The 21,456-nt window shown below is 41.0% G+C and overlaps 2 protein-coding genes across 5 annotated transcripts in view; both read right to left on the reverse strand.

The window, feature by feature from the left end:
* Window positions 1-10,479, reverse strand: part of HYAL2 (hyaluronidase 2) — an 87,841-nt gene extending 77,362 nt beyond the window's left edge. Inside the window, exon 1 of the mRNA XM_081317396.1 lies at window positions 10,388-10,479. The gene's annotated coding sequence lies outside the window, so the exon portion shown is untranslated. The remainder of the gene's footprint in view (window positions 1-10,387) is intronic.
* The window catches only part of TUSC2 (tumor suppressor 2, mitochondrial calcium regulator), a 39,853-nt gene extending 18,864 nt beyond the window's left edge, over window positions 1-20,989 (reverse strand). The window contains exons 1-4 of one of the 4 annotated variants that reach the window (XM_081317403.1): window positions 20,761-20,989; window positions 17,556-17,676; window positions 10,823-10,913; window positions 7,724-8,726 (exon numbers count right to left, since the gene is read on the reverse strand). In XM_081317403.1, the coding sequence (XP_081173529.1) occupies window positions 10,848-10,913; window positions 17,556-17,676; window positions 20,761-20,906 (333 nt within the window). In that variant the 5' untranslated portion in view covers window positions 20,907-20,989 and the 3' untranslated portion in view covers window positions 7,724-8,726; window positions 10,823-10,847. Of the gene's footprint in view, window positions 1-3,093; window positions 3,923-7,723; window positions 10,914-17,555; window positions 17,677-20,760 lie in introns of those variants that run through there. The other 3 variants (XM_081317404.1, XM_081317405.1, XM_081317402.1) reach the window with 3 other exon arrangements.
* Between the last annotated feature and the right edge of the window lie 467 nt (window positions 20,990-21,456).

A 21,456-nucleotide genomic window follows, 5' to 3' on the forward strand; every position in this document is an offset into this window, starting at 1 on the left:
GACAGTCAGTTGTCTGAGATGGTATAGCTCAGGAGTAGGCAACCTTGGTTCTTTTATGACTCGTGGACTTCAATTCCCAGAATTCCTGAGCCAGGGTGGCTCAGGAATTCTGGGAGTTGAAGTCCACGAGTCATAAAAGAGCCAAGGTTGCCTATCCCTGGTATAGGTTCTCCTGCTTGAATGGGGGGCTGGACTAGAAGTCCTCCAAGGTCCCTTCCAGCTTCTCTTCTCTTCTCTTCTCTTCTCTTCTCTTCTCTTCTCTTCTCTTCTCTCTTCTATTCTATTCTATTGCTGAAGTCTGAAGAAACAGGACAGAAATTGTATGGACACTTCTGAAGTTTGAGATTGCAAAAGATTCTTGAGAATATTATGAAATGCCAAGAAAACAAACAAATGAACCATAACAAATGAACCAATTCAGAGGTCTCATTTGAGGCACAGATTGCCAGGCTCAAATTATACTCTGGAGTCAAACAGCCAGCTCCCTTGAGAAGTCCATAATGCTGGCAAAGATTGAAGAAAAGAAGAGAGAACAACTAGCAGCAAGAGACCAGGGTGGGACCTGATTATCCAGAAGATGTGGATGCTAAAAATTGACAGCAACACCATGGCACATAATCAATCAATCATGCAGGGCACTTGCCTATTTTAGTCATCAGCACACTTCTTGTGGGGTTTGTAAGCACCTATGCTTTAAAGACTCCAACATAGAATTCTACTATCATAAATGAAAACAAACATTTTTGAAAATAGCTGAATCTCTGAAATTCTGCAAAATACAACATAGCAATTCTGACAGATATAAAGCTACACATTTTAAATGTTTTTAAAGCATGATGATGTCATTCACTTTTGACTTTTTTGCCTATTGAAGTTGAAATGACCAACTTCGGTGTTGTTTTTAAATGGGAATTGGACAGAGAAATCAGAATGGTTTGGGAATCAATCCTCCTTGTCCTTCTTCTTTTCAGTGTGCAATCATTTTCACACACCAAAATCAGAAGAGAAATGTAAAAGAATGAATTATTTGCCTCAGTGTTAGTCACAAAACAGAACAATGTGCTTTCTTTTGATTCAGATCCTTCAGATGCTCTTAAAATGTGGAAGTTTATGATACATTTTAAGTTGCTTTGGTGGTCTCCGTACAGTTGTAGAGGTTTCTCTGCCTTCCAACCTTGTGTTTGGTGCATGTAAACCTCTTTCCACACATTTTCAATTCTCCCCCTTGCTGCAGCCTCATACTCTTCCTCCATTCCCTTCCTTCATAATTCTGTTCCCTCTGCAATGTGAGTTGTCAGATGGTCAGAGCTTTGCATAGCAGTCCTCCAGTCCTTATTGTTCCTCTTTTGAAAGGCAAATACAGTGGTGTTAATAGTATACTCAAATAATGTTCTGCAACTGTTCTCTTGCTTAACGCTTTGTACTGCTGTTTCTCAACCTTAGCAAATTTAAGATGTTTTGCCTTCAACAGGGCCTGTTCAAAAGAAGCTGAACTCTGCCATCTGGTGGGCACAGAAAAAAACCCCACCTTTTAGTACCAGAGACCCTACTTCCTCCCCCCCCCCCAAAAAAAAACCTGGATGATTTACATAATTTTCCTTAATGGATCTGCCAATGTAAATATATTGTGAAACAGAATGATGCCACCTTGCAAGGTAAACTTGTGCATAAGAGTTACTGGCTTTTAAAGGAAATTCCTGGCCAATAAAGACATACATAATTATTTATTAATTCTATTTTTGCAACAAAACAGAGAAGTGCATTTACCACACATGATGAAGCAACTCATAGGACCCAGTTCCTCTGTCTGGAGAATATTCCCATACCCCATGGTAGATTATCAATTGATAGTGGTTTGTACCACATTTTTCTTCAATTTGTAACCACCTGATTGGAATATTCAAGGAAACTATGAATATGTAATTAGCCTGCTATCCGGAATACATTAAATTAGGCTAAAATAGTTTTCAATTCTTCCTGTCATGACCAGTCCCCTTGCGTTTATACAAGATTAACTTTTTCTATTTTTGAGTTCTCGTCCATGTAGATAGTGTCTTATATTTTCACTTATTTTATCCTATCAGAATCAAAATGATATCCATTCAGTGTATTGTGGTTTGCTATCATAACTCAATTAAGGGATGCGGTGGGTCAGTGTGTTAGGACGCTGAGCTTGTCGATCAGATGGTCGGCAGTTTGGCGGGTCGAATCCCGAGTGCCGCATAACAGAGTGAGCGCCTGTTACTCGTCCCAGCTTCTGCCAACCTAGCAGTTCGAAAGCACGTAAAAATGCAAGTAGAAAAATAGGGACCACTACGGTGGGAAAGTAACAGCGTTCCATGCACCTTTGGCGTCTAGTCATGCTGGTCACATGACCACAGAGACGTCCTTGGACAAGTGCTGGCTCTTCGGCTTTGAAACGGAGATGAGCACTGGCCCCTAGAGTTGGAAACGACTAGCATGCATGTGCAGGGGAACCTTTACCTTACCATCATAACTCAGTCAGATGCACATAAATAGATTTAACACCACCCTCAAAACCTCAGCAGTTGAAAAGTGTGTGTGTGTATCTGTGTGTGTGTTTGTGGTTTGTAAACTGTGATGGCTCTTTTGGGAGCATGACAGTATAAATATAATAACCTGAAAATATTTAGATGCAGATACACATGGCTTGCTAGGTAAAAATAGGATCTACAGTAATTATGTGTGCATGAATGCACACGCACATAGATATGTATTCTCCTCTAACAAAGGGAAAGGTGAATTAAGTGTACTTGTTATATGTGCCACAAAAAGAGTTTGGCGGAAAGATACAAGAGTTGGCAATGAACCAAACTTAGAAAGTGTAGTGTGGTTTTAAGCCAGACAAAGCCTAAACAAATTAGATTTTGCTGATCATAAGGCCACTGAGATGTATGAATGTGAGAAATAGGTTGATCTAGATAAGGTACATGATGAAGTAAATACATTTGAATTAGAGAATGTTTTGTGCTACTATGAAAGGTTGATTGCTGAATGTGGTAAGAATGTGATAAATTATATGGTGGAAGAAAAATGTGACTGAGAATAAATAGAATGCTTGGCAAACAGTTCAACACCAAGCAGGGAGTAAGTCAAGGATGTGTGATTTCCTTGTTTATTTAATGTGTTAAATGATAAATGTTTATAAGGAATGATTGAAATGAGATCAGAGGTATGTTGGTTGGGAACATAAATGTATGTGAACTTTTGTATGCAGATGATGCTGTGTTGTTGGCAACAACCAGAATGATTTGATATTAGATTGCATAATGAAAGGGTCAGAAAATTAGTGTAAGTCAATTTTTGTTAAGGTTGTTGTGCTTCATAGGCAGAAATTGTGTTTTCACACTTGCGTAAGTTAGAAAAAACTAGAACAAACAGATGAATGGTGTTCCTTGATAAGATGGGGAATTAATGTACAGTGCTGATGGAAAGAACTGGATAGGTAGAGGTCTCTTATGAGGAACATTTGTTGGTCAAAAAACCTTTCCGCAGGTTAGTAAAATACAAAGCCAAAGCCACGTGCCGTGTTTCCATATGGAAAGCAGAAATTAATAAAAGCAGTCCAATAAATCAAAGCAAGCAAGCAAAAAAAAAAAGAAAACAGAAAAAATCCAGCTGGGGTTGAAATATATCAGCATTCAGCCAATCAACTTTATTATTAAAGATAATAACAAAAACAAAAGTTCAAAAAGCAAACTCAAAAATCCCAGGCATGCTTACGATAAATGTTCTGCATCAGAAGATGGAAACGCCCATTGATTTTTCAACTGCTCCCACAAGGAGTTGCACTCTTCAAGATTCCTCCTCCTTGGTGAGTCCACAGCCATCCAAAAGTTGTCTTGGGTCATTCCTAAGTGTCCCCTTTCAAATCTAGGGGGCAAGATTGCCAAAGAACCAGCTGTGGCAGCAAACACAGCAGATTGTGAGTAAGAGAAAGCAAGCCCTTTATTCCTCAGTAGGAGTGAGGAATATTTCAATCAATCAATCAATCAATCAATCAATCAGAACAGAGCTGGAAGGGACCTTGGAGGTCTTCTAGTCCAACCCCCTGCTCTAGCAGGAGACCCTAAACCATTTCAGAAAGGTGACTGTCCAGTCTTTTCTTAAAAACCCCAGTGATGAAGCACCTACAACTTCTGAAGGCAAGCTGTTCCACTGGTTATAATTTGGTGGAAGAAGCAAATAGGGCTGTGTATAACAGCATACTGAAACCCATTTTTTATATGGAAGCCTGAGCTGGGAATGTTAGGAAAAACATAAAAGTCAGTTAAATGCAAAAGAGGTAGGTTTCTAAAATCTGCATGGTAAAAGAAGACACAGGGTCAAGAATGAATGGGTGCTGAATTCATAAGGATTGATTGCCAAAGCGGACTGTATTAAAATACGCTGACAGAGAGAATGAATGACTCACAAAACAAATGTATGAAGAGCAAATGGATTTAAGAGGAAGAGGAAGTCCTGTTTGGATGGAGTTGATGAGGTCCTCAGAAGGACAAAAGTGAAAAGTTTAAGCAACACAGTGAAATGTATGACTTGGTATATGGTTTTGGTGGAAGCAAGGATGATTTGGAAATTGTGAATTGGTGTAAATTAGTTTCAGCTACATTTCCTTTTCATTTGTTTAGTATTTCTTTCTCCTTTTCTAACGTGTGTATACTTTGGCTTCCCCTGAAAATGACTAATGTGATGAGTATTGTCATGCACACACAACCAATGGCTGTCTAGCATCTGCATCAACACATCCGGTGAAGTGTAGTTCATCAATTCTCTTGGTCATTTGTTCTGCTATCAAATTGCTCTTATTCTTAGCAAGTTTTTTTTAATTCGTCTAACAGAATCTGCCTTCCTGCAACTTAAATCCAATATTCTGGATTATTTTGTCCTGCACTCTGGAATGAGACAAAGCAGAGAACTCAACTTCCTTTTTGTGGTAGATTTTCAGGAATTTGGAGAATCCTTTCAATCTTCTCAACACTTTCTTTATTCATAGTACTTAAGTTTCTATTTTTCCTCTTTGCTCTTCTTGGAAATTTTCCCATTTTTCTTTAATCTTCTTTTGTGATGCTCTAATGGTGTTTAGGAACCCTGGTGGCACAGTGGTTAGAATTGCCGGCAAACTCTGCCCACAGCCTAGAGTTCAATCCTGATGGGGTTTGAGGTTGACTCAGCCCTCCACCCTTCTGAGGTCGGTAAAATGAGGACCCAGATTGTTGGGGGTTAATATACTGATTCTGTAAATCGCTCAGAGAGCGCTGTAAAACAATATGGGATGGTATATAAATCTAAGTGGTACTGCTATGCTCAGAAGTGAAGATAAAACTCAAGGTGGGGTCTGACTAAAGCAACATATTGTTGATATGTATACCTGTAAATATGTATGGCAATTCTGAGCCTTTAACTGATACGGATAGCTCCAAGAGAAGGATCTGCTATCCCATAGCTCTTATGTTGAGAGAGACAACACTATTTTATTTTCATTATTATGATATCAGAAGGGACATAGTGAACGATGTCACCAGACAAGGTTAAAAGAAACACAAACCAATGTCTAGTTCATGCCTTAACATTAGTAATCCAACTCCCCAAATGCTGAATATCTGAGTTCAACTAATTCAGGATGTTCAGGAGACCTGCAAGAAGTATTTGTGAACTACATGTAGCTCTCATATTACATCAAAACAATTTATGCGTACGTTCAATAACTACCGGTATTTGCTCCATGAGATTTTTTTTTGATACTCTGCTTTCTAAACTAGATTTATGGGAAGCACCAGAGGAACAGAGAAGAAAGTAGCCACTACACTGACAGATAACCACTTGATGCCATTCTGGAAAATAAATATATTGTTCTGTTTGCCTTTACATTTCTAAAATGAGCAATACAGTAGAATTAGGTGTATATTTTCTTTGGAAGTCCTAGGAGTAACCATAATATTTATCTTTGCAGCTGAATGGTGGGTCTTTGGTAGCAGCACAACTCTACTCTCAAAACAACCCACTAATATTCATTCACGTCGCTGGGATAATCATAATCAAACTTTTATTTAATCCATGACTTCTTGCAGTATATTTTCATTAGGAAGTTCCTCATGAGAAAAACAAGTATGCTTTTAACAGCAAGAAAGCATAGTAGTCTCCCATTTTCAAGCCATTATTCAAGGCCATTAGTGGCTTTGTTTAGGATTGAGAATAAACATTAAGTACTTTATGTATTTTCCGATATGTCCAGTGCTGAGGACACATTCCCCAATTTCAAGGAATATTTGTTTAAAGACCTAGCATGATTCCAGAGAGGTGTTTGCCCTTGTTCCTCAAAGAAAGCACTCTTTCTCCAAACATTTCCCTTTTAGAATATCACCAATATTCCTCCTGTATTGTCTTCCTGTGTGGCCTAGATAGCAGACTTAAACGTTTGCCACCCAAGTCATGTGTGGCCCTATCTCTACTCAACTGTCCTGAGTGAAGCACTGAAAGACTTCAATTTGGTTGGTGGCCTGCTGATGTGACCCTCATATGGGTAACTGGTCTATTTTAAGTTTATAGGTCACTTTTTATTGCAATAGACATTTGTCCTAATCACCTGGATTCCTCTGATTTACATAGGAAGCCACAGCACATAAGTTTAAAACTTATCAAGGATTTTTTTTATCAGTTTCTAAACGCAATAGAGAGCCATTTAGGTGTAGCGGTTACAGCACTGGGCTAGAAACCAGGAGACCACGAATTCTAATCCCATCTTAGATACAAAGCCAGCTAAGTGACCTTGGACCATTTGCTCTCGTGCCTCAGGAGGAGAAAATGGCAAACCACTTCTGAAATCTTTCCAAGAAAACTGCAGGGACTCATTCAGACGGTCACTGGGAATTAACACTTACTCAAAGGCGCACACACACACAAAATAAAAAGACCACCCCACAACACAGACTTAAACTTACATTTCTACTTTCTGATCCTTTACTGTCACCATTATAATACTATTAGTTCAATGTCTCTATAATTTTTGTTTTAACCTAACCCAACAACTCAAGAAGAATAAATAAATGGTCAATGCCTGCCAAGATTAAGGTAAAGGTTCCCCCGCACATGCGTGCTAGTTGTTTCCGACTCTAGGGGCCGGTGCTCATCTCCGTTTCAAAGCCAAAGAGCCAGCGCTTGTCCGAGGAAGTCTCTGTGGTCATGACTTAGATGCCAAAGGCGCACGGAACGGTTACCTTCCCACCGTAGTGGTCCCTATTTTTCTACTTGCATTTTTACGTGCTTTCGAACTGCTAGGTTGGCAGAAGCTGGGACGAGTAACAGGTGCTCTCTCTCGTTACGCGGCACTCGGGATTCAACCCGCCAAACTGCCGACCTTCTGATCGACAAGCTCAGCCTCCTAACCCACCGCGTCCCTTTTTGCCAAGATTAGCAAGATCATTAAAGATGGCAGTGATGGCATTACTGATAGAGTTGTCCAAAGAAGTGAGAGTTAACTTTTACTTAAATCTCAAATGGTCAACCAGTAATGAAAAAGCCCATTATGGTGGCTAATGGAAGATGGGACTCCAATACTAGTGCTGATAATGCAAGCTGGAGCTTACCAGGCTCAAAGAAGCAGTTACTGGTAGACAGTCCTAATTAAATGATGCCTCTCAGGTCATAAAAAACCCAGAAGCAACTGAATTTCTGAACATCAAACAGACCCACAACTATAGACATATTCTGGGATATACAAACAATTTTATTGAAATTTAACAAAATTCAACAAATGCACTTCAAGGCAGAGGAAATAGATATTATACATGTTTGCCTCCAGGATTCCTTTCTGTATGCTACGACAACAGAAAGGGCAGTGCTAGTGGGTTCAGTTCTACACAACCACACACACGGAAGGATCATAAAAATGAAATAGAGCTTTTTGCTTATTCCAAAGATAAGTGATATATATCAATATTTTTGTCTATATACCATCATCTGCTTTCACAGTATCAGCATCCTATATAGTCTCCACAAGCCTTCTCCCTGATCACAGCTACCATTTGCACGAAGAGCAGAGCTGCTAGAAAGCAAGATGAGAAGGGTGGCAGAATCCCAGCAGACAACGGCACAGCAGGAGACACAGTGGACAGGCAAGGAGAAATGGAGAGAAATTAAGAGATGTCAGCTGCTGGTATTCTCCTGGGAGTCTCCTGCAGCTTAGGAGATGTCAAGCTCGACAGAAATGAGACCTCCTTTGCATAGAGGCTCCATTTAGATGGCTGTCAGAAAGAGTGAGAGCAACTTGCTGTGCAAGTCATGAGGAAATGAAATCCAACACAGCACAGTAGTTTTCTGAACACAGGGCACTTGCTTGCTCAAAAAATAACCACTGGAAGAACGCGAACCAGGTATTTTAGAAATGTAGATATGAGAAAGACTGTTACCAACAAGGCTTTCACTATCTCCCGTGAATAAAATCTCCAGATTGGGGAGTAGAACGTTCTATTCTGAAGATAAAATATGATCCAATACTGCTTCTTCCGACCTACTTTTGAGGTAATCTTCTTAGTAAGCAGCCTTCCCTTCAATTACTCAAGAAGCAGCATGGTTCAGCTCCTGGATGACAACCTATGATTCATTATGGACCATCATGCTGGGAGGGGAGTATTTGTTGGCCCAGCAAGTTTGCAAACCCATCTCGATCCGCAGGGTGCTCTTGTTTCGCTGCAATGAAATTTCCTTCCCTAATAAAGATCAGAAATGTCAGATTCTGACTATCACACTATTAAAAGTGAATCAAAATTCAGATTTCACTACATAAGGGAGGGTTGGCTGGTTGTACACTTCCTATTCACAGGGAATCGTACAACTGTAAATTCACAACCTGGTTTCTGAATGGCAAAGCAGCGGCAACTGGAAAAACAAATTGCTCCAGGTATCAGTCCTAATATGTAACACAGACTTGTAGCTAAGAGGGGCGAAGATGACTAGGTAGACCTCTGTTAGCATTGCTATACGCATTCCTTAACACTTCTACTTAGGCTTTTAATGCTTAGAAATGATTTCTTTGCATGGGTGGACATGAAAGGATGTACATTAACTTACTAACATTGTGATGCAACTCTGTACAAGCTAATTATACTGAACATTGAGGTAGCAATGCCTGAAGTGCTCAGAAAGGCAATGACACACTCTGGGAAAGAAATATGATGTGCAATGAACCCACCCATACTCCAGTTTTAAAGCTTAATACAAAGTCTGATGGGTGGGTAAAAAGGCAGGCAGGCAGGCAGGCAGGCAAGGATCTTTTGGCTGTACATTGCATATGAAAGCCTCTTCATAAGAGTGCCTTTAACAGGGTTTGCCTGATCACCTCTCAGCAGCAGGTAGCTCTACATCATGAAAGCAACAAGCCTGGGATGAAGAGGTAGGCATACTGCTTCAGTACTTGCTCAGCTATCAGTACCATAGAAAAACATTTCACATTCATACATCAGGGAGAAGAGCAAGGCTCTTCGAAATAGAAAAGATATAACTTTCCTTTGAAGTCTGCTGCATTATCCCCACATCAGACACTACTTGGTCCAATCCAAGGCGTCTGCCAAAGGAAGATCACAGGATTTTGTTATTATTTGCTGGCAGAGGAAGATGAAGGGCCAAATTACACAGCCAAATTAGGTGGCAAACATCTTGACCAAAGCAAAGTTGTCTTAGTAGAGACAGTATAACCTAAGAAAGAGATGGAAACCTTTGTCTCTCCAGCAATCCTAGAGAACACGGCCGATGGTGGAGGATCCTTGAACCTTTAATTCAGCAACATGTGGAGGACATAGGTGGAGGCTCTGCTTGTGCAACATGGGAAACCAATATGGGAATAAGTTATTCTACCACAAGAATGAAGAGAGAACTCTGTTCTTTTGACAAGGGGCTCTCCGGAGAAGGTCCTGGACTATGAATCTTATCAGCTCCAGTTAGCAAAATCACTGGCCCTACAGTCACTGTGCTCTATTATTTATTGGAGGGCTCTAGGTGAGGGAAGGATCTTATAGATTCACTTGAAAGCTAAATGCTTCCTAAGATGTAATATATTTGGTGCACTTTAACAGAAAAGCTTCATATCCAGATGCTGCTTCACACCTTTAGTCCACCTTGCAAAGTTCAAAAAGATGAAACCTGCAAAGAAAAAAGTGCAACTCCGAAGGGAAATATAACAGAGAGAGGAAAACCTACATGTTGGTCTGTTTCCTATGACCACTTCAAAAACTTTTCTGTTTTGAACAGCTTACTAAGTGCAACATTACTTTCCCTGCCTCCAAGAAGATATAGTACAGTATTAGTCTTTCAGCCCATGCTTATAAGGTAAGTAGGCGAGTGGACAAAGAAGCATAGGAAGTTTTCTGCTCACCTTTTCTCATCTTGAAATGTCACTATCAACTTTTGTAAAAGCTGGCTGGGGTAATCACGCAGAATATCTGTTCCCAAAAAAGTGCAAGTTGGCTCTCTAGTGTCACGACATCTGACATCTGCTGCCACCTAAGCATCAATTAGCAGCTGCTTAATAAGTTCTAGTTGACTCACTGAAGGAAATTTTGAATAGGCTCCTAATCAAGGGCCGACATCTCATCTGACACAGGTCCCACTAATATACATCCTTAGACAATATTATGCCTGATAATCAGAAGTGTGCCCAGTGCCGTAGTTGCTGTCACTGCCTCCAAACAGAGAAGCATCAAAGCCTGCTGTCTGTCCATGCTCCCAATTCATCCTTTGCAGGGACATGTGGCTGCCTAGCATGCTTTACATGTGGTACAGTAAAACTGGCCAAATAAGATGTACTGACAGCACACAGTTAACTTTCTCTTGGCTCAGACCTCACAGATGATAACAGGAAAGTCCACGTGAATTCGAGGGTGCTCCAGTTTCACCATGCCCTGGAACAAAAAGGATACAATGTGAGTGAAATGCCACCAAAATTAACTTTCAAGAAGCAGGTTGCAATGATTTTTCCACCTAAGACATATTGTGCTAAAAGTGTCTTGCTCATAACCAAAAATCAGAAAACATTAGAAAAGCAAGTAGGCCATACTGTTGGACCGAAGATGACTTAGAAGTAGTTATTTATCTGCAGAAAGAAAACAAGGAATAAGACCAGAAAGTAGTAAGACCCCTGAAATTTGCATCAAACAGCTCACTTCTATCCCTAGAGGCATCAAACTGGTTCTGATCAAATGAGCACACAAGAAAATAGGTTTAATTCTTTCAGTGTAACTTGCAGGAGTGAAGTTCACCCCTGAGCTATTTGACTATTTGCAGAGCAAACAACAAGTATTGAGGATTAGGGAAGAGAGTGATTATGTGCCATCAAGTCATTTTTTTTTACTCCTGGCAACCACATAATAGGAAATGAGTTGACTAGGAAAAAATGTTAACAAAGAGGATTAAAATCTCTTATCAAGCTAAGTTTGCTTGGCCCCAGGTCTCTACAGCTGCATCTATCGTTTTTAATTACTTCAGATGTTCTAATCACTATACTCTACCTCATTTTGTAATTCAGACGTTTTCTATCCAAGAAAGAGGTTCAGCTTTTTTAAAGAAAAGAAAAGAAAACAAAACAAAAAACATTTGGAAAAAAGGAAGGCCAGTGAATAATTGAATGAATGTGAATAAACACAGCTAAACAAAAGTATATTAGAAACCGTGTGCAAGATTCTCCAATAGGAGATGTAATATCTTCCAGTGCTCCCTCAGAAAACAGACTGTGTTTGAGAAGATTGATACAGTAGAGCAGAGTTCCCCAACCTTTCCAGGTTGGTGGCCTGGAGGGGAAGAGAGGGGGGAAAGAGGAGATGGTTTTGTGGGAAGAACAGGCGTGTGTGCATGCAGGCACGCCTGTTATCTGGGGGAGTGGGACTGCGAGCGTCCATGACGCTTGTGCGAGTGAAGCCCCAAGCGCCAGTGATGTTCATGTGAGTGGGGCTGTGTGTGTGCACACACCAGCCACTCACACGGCCCAGTTGCGAATAGGCCAAGGAGTGGTAGTGGGCCATGGCCCACAGCTTGGGGAACCATGCAGTAGAGGAACCAAAATTATATTCTTCTCTGAGTTTTATCCTATAGATATAATGAACCATTGTGCAAAACAAAAGAACCCATTCAGTGTTTAGGCTATTGGTACACAGGTGGTCCTCAAATTATAACCCATTTGTTTAGCAATTGTTCAAAGCTACAGCCCCACTGAAAAAAGCAACTTACAACTGGATCCTTGCCCTTAAAACAGGACATGATCAAAATGTGGGCACTTAGCGACGTTTGGTTTGCTGTGGCATGATGAGTGCAGGAAGACGGAGCTCCGTCTTCCACATTCGATTTTGCCCTGCTGGGGACCCTAAAAAGGGTGAAAAGTCCCCCCGAAGAGGCGATGGAGAAGGAGGGAACCCTCATTGATCGTGGGAGGGCAGAGGCCCTTCCGTTTGATCCGAGGAAGCCCTCCAAACCAGCAGGGGAAAGACTGGCTACATTCATGTGGCCAGTCAGAAGCTGCTGACAACTGAAGAAAATAAGCATCAACCAGCAACTTTCAAGCAACGTGGATGGAACTGGGTGAGACCGTATCTTCTCTTTATGACTTTTTCCTGGGGGGAAAAAACGCCCAAAGCAAAGAATCCTCCCCATGACAGAGGGAAGGGAATTTCCACCCCATTCCCTCAGGAAAAGAAAAGCAGCGAATTGCTTGGAGGAAAATAGAAAAAATTGCAAGATCAATTTGGAAGCAATACACATATATAACTTTGAAGTTTGGGGATTAAAGGTGCTCTTGAGATTTTTTTTAAAGAGACTTAAAAAGCTTGTAATATACGCTTGGATGTAAAAAGCTGCAAGACGGCATCAACAACATCTAGTGGCGAACTACAGCACTATAATTTATTATGGAAACCTGGCTGGAAGCCCAGACTCAGATAAGACTCTTGTTTTCAGAAACCTTCACTTTTGAAGACTGCAGCTGGGAAAAGGAAAAGAAAAAAAAAACACCTCTTGGGCTGCTTATCTGTGTGGCAAAGGCAATAAACTATTTTGAAACTGGCCTGCCTGGACTATGAACATAAATAATAACTGACTTTTAGAGCTGTGTCATGGAGCTATTTCCCTATAGAAGAAACATGTATTATTGAGATGATGGAATAATTTGGACTATAAACCTTTGATTGGTGAACAATTTTTAACTGCTCTTCTCTCTCTGGATAGAAAGGATGTGTTTTTCATTGGACAGAAAAACTCCTCAAAAAAACCTTAAGGCATTCATTCTTTACCTTAAAGAATCTTTTATTTGAGAAACAAAGTATCGGCACTACATAGTTGAAACTAAAAACTAAGTTACCCTCCCCTGGGTACAATGTAACAAAGCACAATTTCCTCCTCCAATAAACAGTCATAAATCACATTCCCCAATTAGCTTGAAGCATGGGCTTTTTCCCCAGCTCTCCAGACCACCAAAATTCTATCAGCTCAGGGCCCAATGACCTTGGGTTCCCATGGCTGAGTTATTATTGTTATGACTAGCTGGACTCTCATCCACATTCCCCCTGCCAGCATCAACTAACTCTAAAAGCAATAGAGGAAAAATGGCTGCATTTCCATCTGTTGTCAAAGCAAGAACATCCAATGTTAGCAGGATTGACACTTTACTTATATTTGCTGAGGGGAGACTTAAGGATGGACTGATGGGCCAGCTGGATAATTAGTTCAAATGACAAGTTGACTGAAACTTTTTAAATCCCTAAATAGATTGGACAGTAAAGACTACATACAAAAACAAAATGGATGTTCCATACTTAGGGATGGTTTTTTTACCATTTGAAGCTAACAACTGTCCCCAAAGTCCCCAGCTTAACATACCAACAAGAAAATGTTGATGAATTTCAGAAAGAAATTCTTTCTGTTAAAATCAATACAAGAGACAATTGCCTTAGCTCATAATGATGAGGCTAAAAATAACACAAAGATAAAAGAATAATTCTTCAATCTAAATCTACAAACTCAGAAAATGACTACAAAGAAGGAACTAGCAACCCAGAAAATAGAAAAAAAATCAGAAGCAGATTCAAAGATGGAGGACCTAAAGAAAGGAAATAACAGACTCAGACAAACGAAGAATTAGAAGATGTAGTGATAATATAGGAAATGGAAAAGATATCTTACCTGTCAAGATCTCAGAACACACTTGAGGATTAGAAAGAAGAGCTGATTGAATGGAAGATAGAGCTGTTAGGAGAATTGTGGGGAATTGGAGAAAGAGGGAGGCTGTTTAATGAATATCAATGGGCTGAGCATCCTTCCAAAAATACTTTAATTAGATTGCCTTTCTTATTTCAAACAATATGCACAAAAATAGAGGAAGAATTATTTGATAATTCAAATGCATTGACTTGGAAAGTTAGTTGGCAAAGGAAGAAAGCTAGAGTAAGACTGAAGAAAATAGAGGTTTTGACCCACTAGATGGGATACTATACTATTAATCAGATGTTTGAACATGGCTGAGAACAGATAATTGTTAGAAATAGAAGTATTATTATAACTAGAAAGATAGGATTTATAACTATAATATTTTGGTATGAGAAAGGAAATATGAAAATGCTAAGAGGGTATGAATAAGGGAAGCTTTGCATTACACAAATATAACTTATGAGAAATTATAAGCGACAGAGACATTTTGAACACTGATGGGAAACTAAAATTAAAAAAAGTGGGAAAAACAGGATATTAATTGAACAAATGAATATTAAGTGCTAATGCAATTAAGATATATTTTGGTTAGAAAAGATATTTTAAACCGACATTGATATTATTAGGAAAATATAACAAAGATGTTGATATTCAATTGTATATGTATTAACAACAACAAGAATTGTATTTGCCTAATGTGGGAAAATGTATACTACTGGAAGAGAGGAAGCATTGGATGGTGCAACATTGGACCTAGATTGAAGAAGTTAATATGTACCACTGAATTACTAATGGATCCAGACAACACATTGTTTATTAAGTACTATGATTGTAAAAGTGGAAAATAAAATATTTATTTAAAAAATGTGGGCACTTATCAACTTGCATGTATTTTACAACATGGTTCCAGCATCCCAATGTCATGAGATCATTATTTGTGACCTTCCAATCCAGCATCTTGCCAGCAAAGACAATGGGAAAAGCTAGTTTCATTCAACAACCACATGATGCACTTAATTATTGCAGTGATTCTCTCAACAACCATGGCAAAAATGGTTGTAAAACTGGACAGGACTCAGCAACCATCTTGATTAGCAATGGAAATTCTGGTCCCAACTGTGTCGGTTGAGGAGTATCTGTAGTGCTTAAGATAATGGGCCTAGGAACTAGGTGTGTGTGAGTTCTAGTCAGTGGTGGGATTCAAATATGTGAACAACCGGTTCTCTATGTGTGTTGTGATTCAGCGTCAGCCTGTGGTTTCGGCAGCTGAGTCGGACAATTCTGAAGAGGAGGAGGAGGGGTTTGGAGAGCCTTTGGTTGCAGAGGAAAGTTCTGATGCACCGCAGAGCTCTGAGCCAGGCCCCTCCTGTCTTGTACCTCCTCAGACCCAGCTGTATGAGCCTGAAAGATTGAAAGAAGACGATCCACAGCTGGCTTTGTTCAGGGACGCTCGAAGCAGGAGGCAGACAAGCAGAAGTGAACAAAGAAAAGCAATGAGGCACCTCGGGAGAAGGCAAAGAGAAGCCACGCCTTGAGACTGCTGTTTAAAAGGGGAATGTGTGGGAGGTGCTGGTTGCTGAAGGCAACCGTTTGAAGAGCTTCTGATAAAGTCTTGGTCTGTATTTGTTTAACTCTGTTTTGAACTGTTTCGTTTAGTTTTTGCAAATAAATTTGGTTGGCTTAATTCCAGCCTATAGAATATAAAAAAGGGGTTGTCCCTGACATTCCAACAGGGCCGGTCGTAGGCTGGAACAGAACAATGTGGATATCACTTCCGGAAGTCTATTCTGGACTGAGCAACAAAAAATTAGCTACTGGTTCTGCCAAACTGGTGTGAACTGGCTGAACTCACCACTGGTTCTAGTCTTGCCTTAGAAATTAAAGCTAACTGGATGACTTTAGGCTAGTCACTCTCTCTCAGCTGAACCCCACTCACAGAGCAGTGGCAGGGGTTGTTATGGGGAAAATAGGAGCAGAAACAAGTATTCACCACCTTGAGTTATGAAAAAAGGCAGAATAAAAATATTTTAAAAAGTTATGCCATCACTATTTTAATACTATTTTTAAAATATAAATGGTAAGTCTCTGAAGTCCAAAATATCAAAACACTATTCAAAGAACAAAACAGTTTTTCAAGATGCTTAGTTTATATAGGTAAAGGTAAAGGTTCCCCTGCACATGCATGCTAGTTGTTTCCAACTCTAGGGGCCGGTGCTCATCTCCGTTTCAAAGCCGAAGAGCCAACGCTTGTCTGAGGACGTCTCCGTGGTCATGTGGCCGGCATGACTAGACGCCAAAGGCGCACAGAACGCTGTTACCTTCCCACCATAGTGGTCCCTATTTTTCTACTTGCATTTTTACATGCTTTCGAACTGCTAGGTTGGCAGAAGCTGGGACGAGTAACAGCCGCTCACTCTGTTATGCGGCACTCGGGATTCGACCCGCCAAACTGCCGACCTTCTTATCGACAAGCTCAGCGTCTTAACCCACTGAGCCACCATGTCCCTTAGTTTGTATAGAGAGTATTAAAAGGAAAGCGTTCATAGTTTCTGGTGTAGAATTACTACACTGACAGGCCTTCGATGGCTAGCTCTGATGCTGGATGCAGAGATGGCATTTCCAATTAATTATGGCATACCTCTGGGCATGCTAGCTAAAGACCAGTGCCATGGATCACTACAAAAAGAAGAGCAATGTTTGGTCAAAGCAAAACCAAATCAAGTTATAAAAAAGATAGTGTATTTTCAAGGATTACATAAAGGCACTCTACTGTAATCATTGCCTACTTAGTTAACAGGACACCATTTATGTTCTCTACTTTTAGTCTCTGGTTATTTCATTTGGATTGTTTAAAAAACAAATATGGAATATTCTAAAGATCTGTTTATGCTTGAGATTATGAGGTTTACCTTCAAGAAATGAGACATTTATTCCTTCAAAGAATAAATCAATAATATTAAAATTACAATGTTTCATTTTGAATATGTATTTAAAATGTCAGGTATAGCAAAAAAATCCCTATGTGGAGGCAGGCTGAAATCAACTCCAAGTATTCCAACTGCAGCAATTTCAAAATCTCTGCTGCAGAATCAAACATTTTTCCTCCGATGGCAAAAAGCAATCTTAAAGGCTCTATTTTCTTACAATACATCCAACGGTATCAACAATACAAAAAACAGTTTATAAGTTTTGCAAAAATCTAGAAATTAACCAAACTCTCCCTAATCTGGTGCATATTGGATCAGAATCTGGGAGCTTCTATCACGTGTGAAGATGACCAGATTGAAAAGACTGGATCTTGCTTAGGGTTCTTGAGTCTTAGTTTGAATCCAAAATACAGCAATAAACATTACCTGAGGTATCAGGTTCTTTTGAATTCTTTTGAGCTTGGCACGCTTCCTCCCATTCTTGGTGATTATTGTCTCCTCATAAAATTCATGCGCAAGGTCACCATCTTCATCATAATACATAGAGCTGAAAGGAAATGTGAAAATTTGGAAAAAAAACCAAGGACAAAATGATGAAGTAGTGTATAGATCATGTTAATTGCCATTAAGAGGTAGACAGATGGCACCTGCAGCTGCCAACAGTCTTCAGCTGAACCATGGCAAGACCAAATGGTTTTGAGTGCATTGAGCTTGAAGATCTGGGATTCTGACATCTTTTCACATCTACCCCAGACAAACCCAGTTCAAACCTTGGGGATTCTCCTCGACTCATGGCTCCTGCCTGAAGAGCAGGTGACAGTCTCGTTGTGTACAAGTTGCAGTCTTTCCTGGATCAGGAGTCCCTGTGCTCGACACCATTCAAGCCTTATTATCTAATGTCTAGACTACTGTAATGTGCTCTACCCTTGAAGAGCTTTAGGAAGCTACAACTGTGACAGTTTTGGGGGTCCCTAGAGTGACCCAGCTTATACTGCCGCTCTGAAAGTTGCAATGGCTGCCAGTTTCCTTCTGGGTGCAATTCAAGGTGTTGGTTATTACCTTTAAAGCCCTTCACGGCATGGGTCCAGGTTACTTGACGAACTGTCTTATCCCAATGGGATTGATCTTCACCCACCCATGCCGGCAGAGGCATCCTGTGGACCACGTCAGGGAGTTCCAGCTGGTGGAGTCCAGAACAGCTTTCTCTGATGTGGTTCCTGCTCTTTGAAATATTTTGCTCTCTGGGGTGAGGTCAGCTTCTTCCCTGAACTACAACCAGCCTAGGAACCCTTCAAAATCCAAATCAACCACACAGCCAACCAGAGAGCATCGACCCTCAACCAACCCTCGCAACCCCACCACCATCACTTCACCTCCCAATGACCCTGATCTGATGTAACTTCTCCATCACAAGCCCCTCGCTGATGACTCACAGGGAGACTCTCACTTGACACACCCACACCTGAAGCCCTTACAAACAGAAGAACACTGAATTCCCCTAAACTCCGCTGAAGCCTTCACTCTCCTCCTGACTTTTCCTAAGTTTAAACTGTACATTTAAACAGTCTAATGTACTGCCAAACCTAATTGCAGACACGCTTCACTAACCATCTTGGGTTCTGCAGTAAAACAATGTTCAAATAACTAATTTACATTTCTGTTTTTTCCATAGTTGCAACTCTGTATGAAAGCAGACTTGTACTTTGCCTTAATAATTAATGGAAGCAGAATGAATGAGAATTGGAGGAAGAAATGGGAAGAGTCAAGCATGACCCAGATTGTTGGGGGCAATTAAGCTGACTTTGTAATAATGCCGCTTGGGGGTGTGTGTGAAAGCCCTAATAAGCAGGCATATACATAGAATGAAGGCTACTGCTAAGCTTGTAAGCCGCCCTGAGTCTTCGGAGAAGGGCGGGATATAAATGGAATTAAAATAAAATAAATAAATATAACTAATGAGAAGTAAAATGCTGCAGTCAGACAGTAATAACATTTCACTTGGGAACTCTCAGCCACAACACATTTCAGTCATTACTCAAAGAGTTGTATATTTTGATAAATTTAACTAATTAAAACAGGGAACTCTGATAGATGCGCCATTTTTTACAACACATAACATGCATTGTAAGATTATAGAATTGGAAGAACTAACAAATCCAATAGTTGACTCAATGTACAAATCCTAAAGCATCCCTGACAGATGGCTATCCAGGAAAAGGGAAGGAATTACTGAATCTCTGTGTTAAGTCTCACTGTTAAGCCAATCTAGCACCAGCAGCTTATTTGCAAAATTCAGCTCAGGAACTTGCTTTTCTATGCTGTAATTTAAATCCCTTATTCTGCTCTTTGGGATGATGAAGTGCTAGTCTTTTTTTTAGTATACGTTCAGATAAGAATTCTACCATGTTTCCCTACTTTCAGCTTTTTATTTTCAATGCTAAATATTTTTCAGTATTCTTTATTCATAAGATTTGATGGATTCTCTTCTGATCATCTTTATAACCCTTTTGGGCATTTGATCCCAATTTTTCTGAATCTTTTTAAGAAATGTTGCTATCCTGATAATTTTTGCTAACAGTTATAACTGATGTTGCTCCTGGCAACTTAGCTAAATCTGGACTACAAAGACTACTGAATTATGAATGTGTTCTTCAAAGATTTTGTAGAATGGGCTGCAAAACACTTCAGATGCTGAATCAATGTCAAGAGTGAAAAGCCATTATCACAAGCAATTTGGAACAAGATAACTGTAAATTGAGACTTCTCACTCTCAGTACAGCTGATACGGTAATAGATCATCAAAATTCTCAAGGAGCTATAATTATCCTGTAACAATATTCAAAATTAAAGTGCCCCTACCTCTTTCTCCTCCACTGAACCTTCATGGGGACTTTTTTTTACTATTCATATTAAAGTGCATTATATATTTTGTAGAAAATAAGTATCAAGGAAGCAAGGTTAATTCTTTAGCCGTTTGTTTCCTTGCTCCAGAACAATTCTGCCTTCTATCGCAGCCAAATGATTTCTTTCTCTTGAGGCATTTCTAACAATAAGAGAAATAGACCGTATCTTCTGCCAACACCTCTAATGCTATTCTTTCACTTTTGAGTAAGCAAAAATCTGGAAAAGGCTCTAATGCTGGGAAAGAGGGAAGGCGGAGAAGAAGTGGGAAAACCTGCAGCAAGGTGGATGGATCCAGTTACAGTGGCAACGAATGCACCATTGGAAGACCAAGTTAGGGAGAGACCGCCAGGGAGAAAAATCGATGTAGTCGCTAGGAGTCGAAAACGACTTGGCGGCACATCGTCACCGTCTTTCACGCAGTCGTCCGCGAACTGCCGGCTCAGGCCCTGCAAAGGTTTCCCAAAGTAGCATCTCAAAAGCGGCCCTGTCCAAAGCGAAAGCCGCCGGAGGGAGAAGTATGGGAAGATCGGGCAGCTTCAAACTCTTTTCTCCTCCCCCGCGCCCGCCCGCCCGCCCGCCCGCGAGGGACCGAAGTGGGAAGGGCATCTGGAGGGAAGCGCCCTCCGCCTTGCTTACTTCGAGGTCCAATGCTTGGACTGCAGGGTAAGCCAAGCTTGCCGACCGCATAACCCACCCCATCCCCTCCCCTCCCCGCGTTGACTCTTACCCGCGGCGGGTGAAGACGAAGGGGGTAGCCGAGCAGAGTCCCCGAGCTCGAGCCAGCGTCTGATCGCCGGCTGACCTCTCGGAGCTGCCCGGCCCACCCGAGCCAAAGAGCCAGAGGCCTCGAGCCTTGGAGCCGCTGGCGCCCATGGCTCAGAGGAGCAGCATGGCCGCGGAAAGAGGGACGAGCCAACCGACGCTCCTCGGAGGCCAGCAACGGAGCCTTCCCCGCGCCGGAAACTCGACCCTCCCACAGTGTAACTTCCGGCACCGCCCATTCCGAAAGTCCACTCTTAAGGGCCCGGGTAGGCAACCTCGGCTCTTTTATGACTCATGGACTTCAACTCCCAGAATTCCTGAGTCAGCTATGCTGACTCAGGAATTCTGGGAGTTGAAGTCCATGAGTCATAAAAGAGCCGAGGTTGCCTACCCTTGCTTAAGGGGGAGGCGCCTTGTTACGGAGGACTATCACGTACTGCAGCTGCAGCCTCCGGTTGCCTCTGGAACTGATAACGTTAGCCGCAAACCGGCTACGACTGGGAGGAAAATACTGTAGGAAGTGAGCCGGATCGGAGGAATCCTGCTGCGCCATTTGAAGATGACCGTATCCCGTTATCTGCTCGTCCTCAAGCGAAAGGTCCGCTCGGACGATTTGATATGGGTGATCAGAATGCTGTATTTGTTTCTTAGCGGATACCGG

This window comes from Vipera berus (genome assembly GCF_964194415.1).
Source record: "Vipera berus genome assembly, chromosome: 2".
In the NCBI taxonomy this organism is placed as follows: Eukaryota; Metazoa; Chordata; class Lepidosauria; order Squamata; family Viperidae; genus Vipera; species Vipera berus.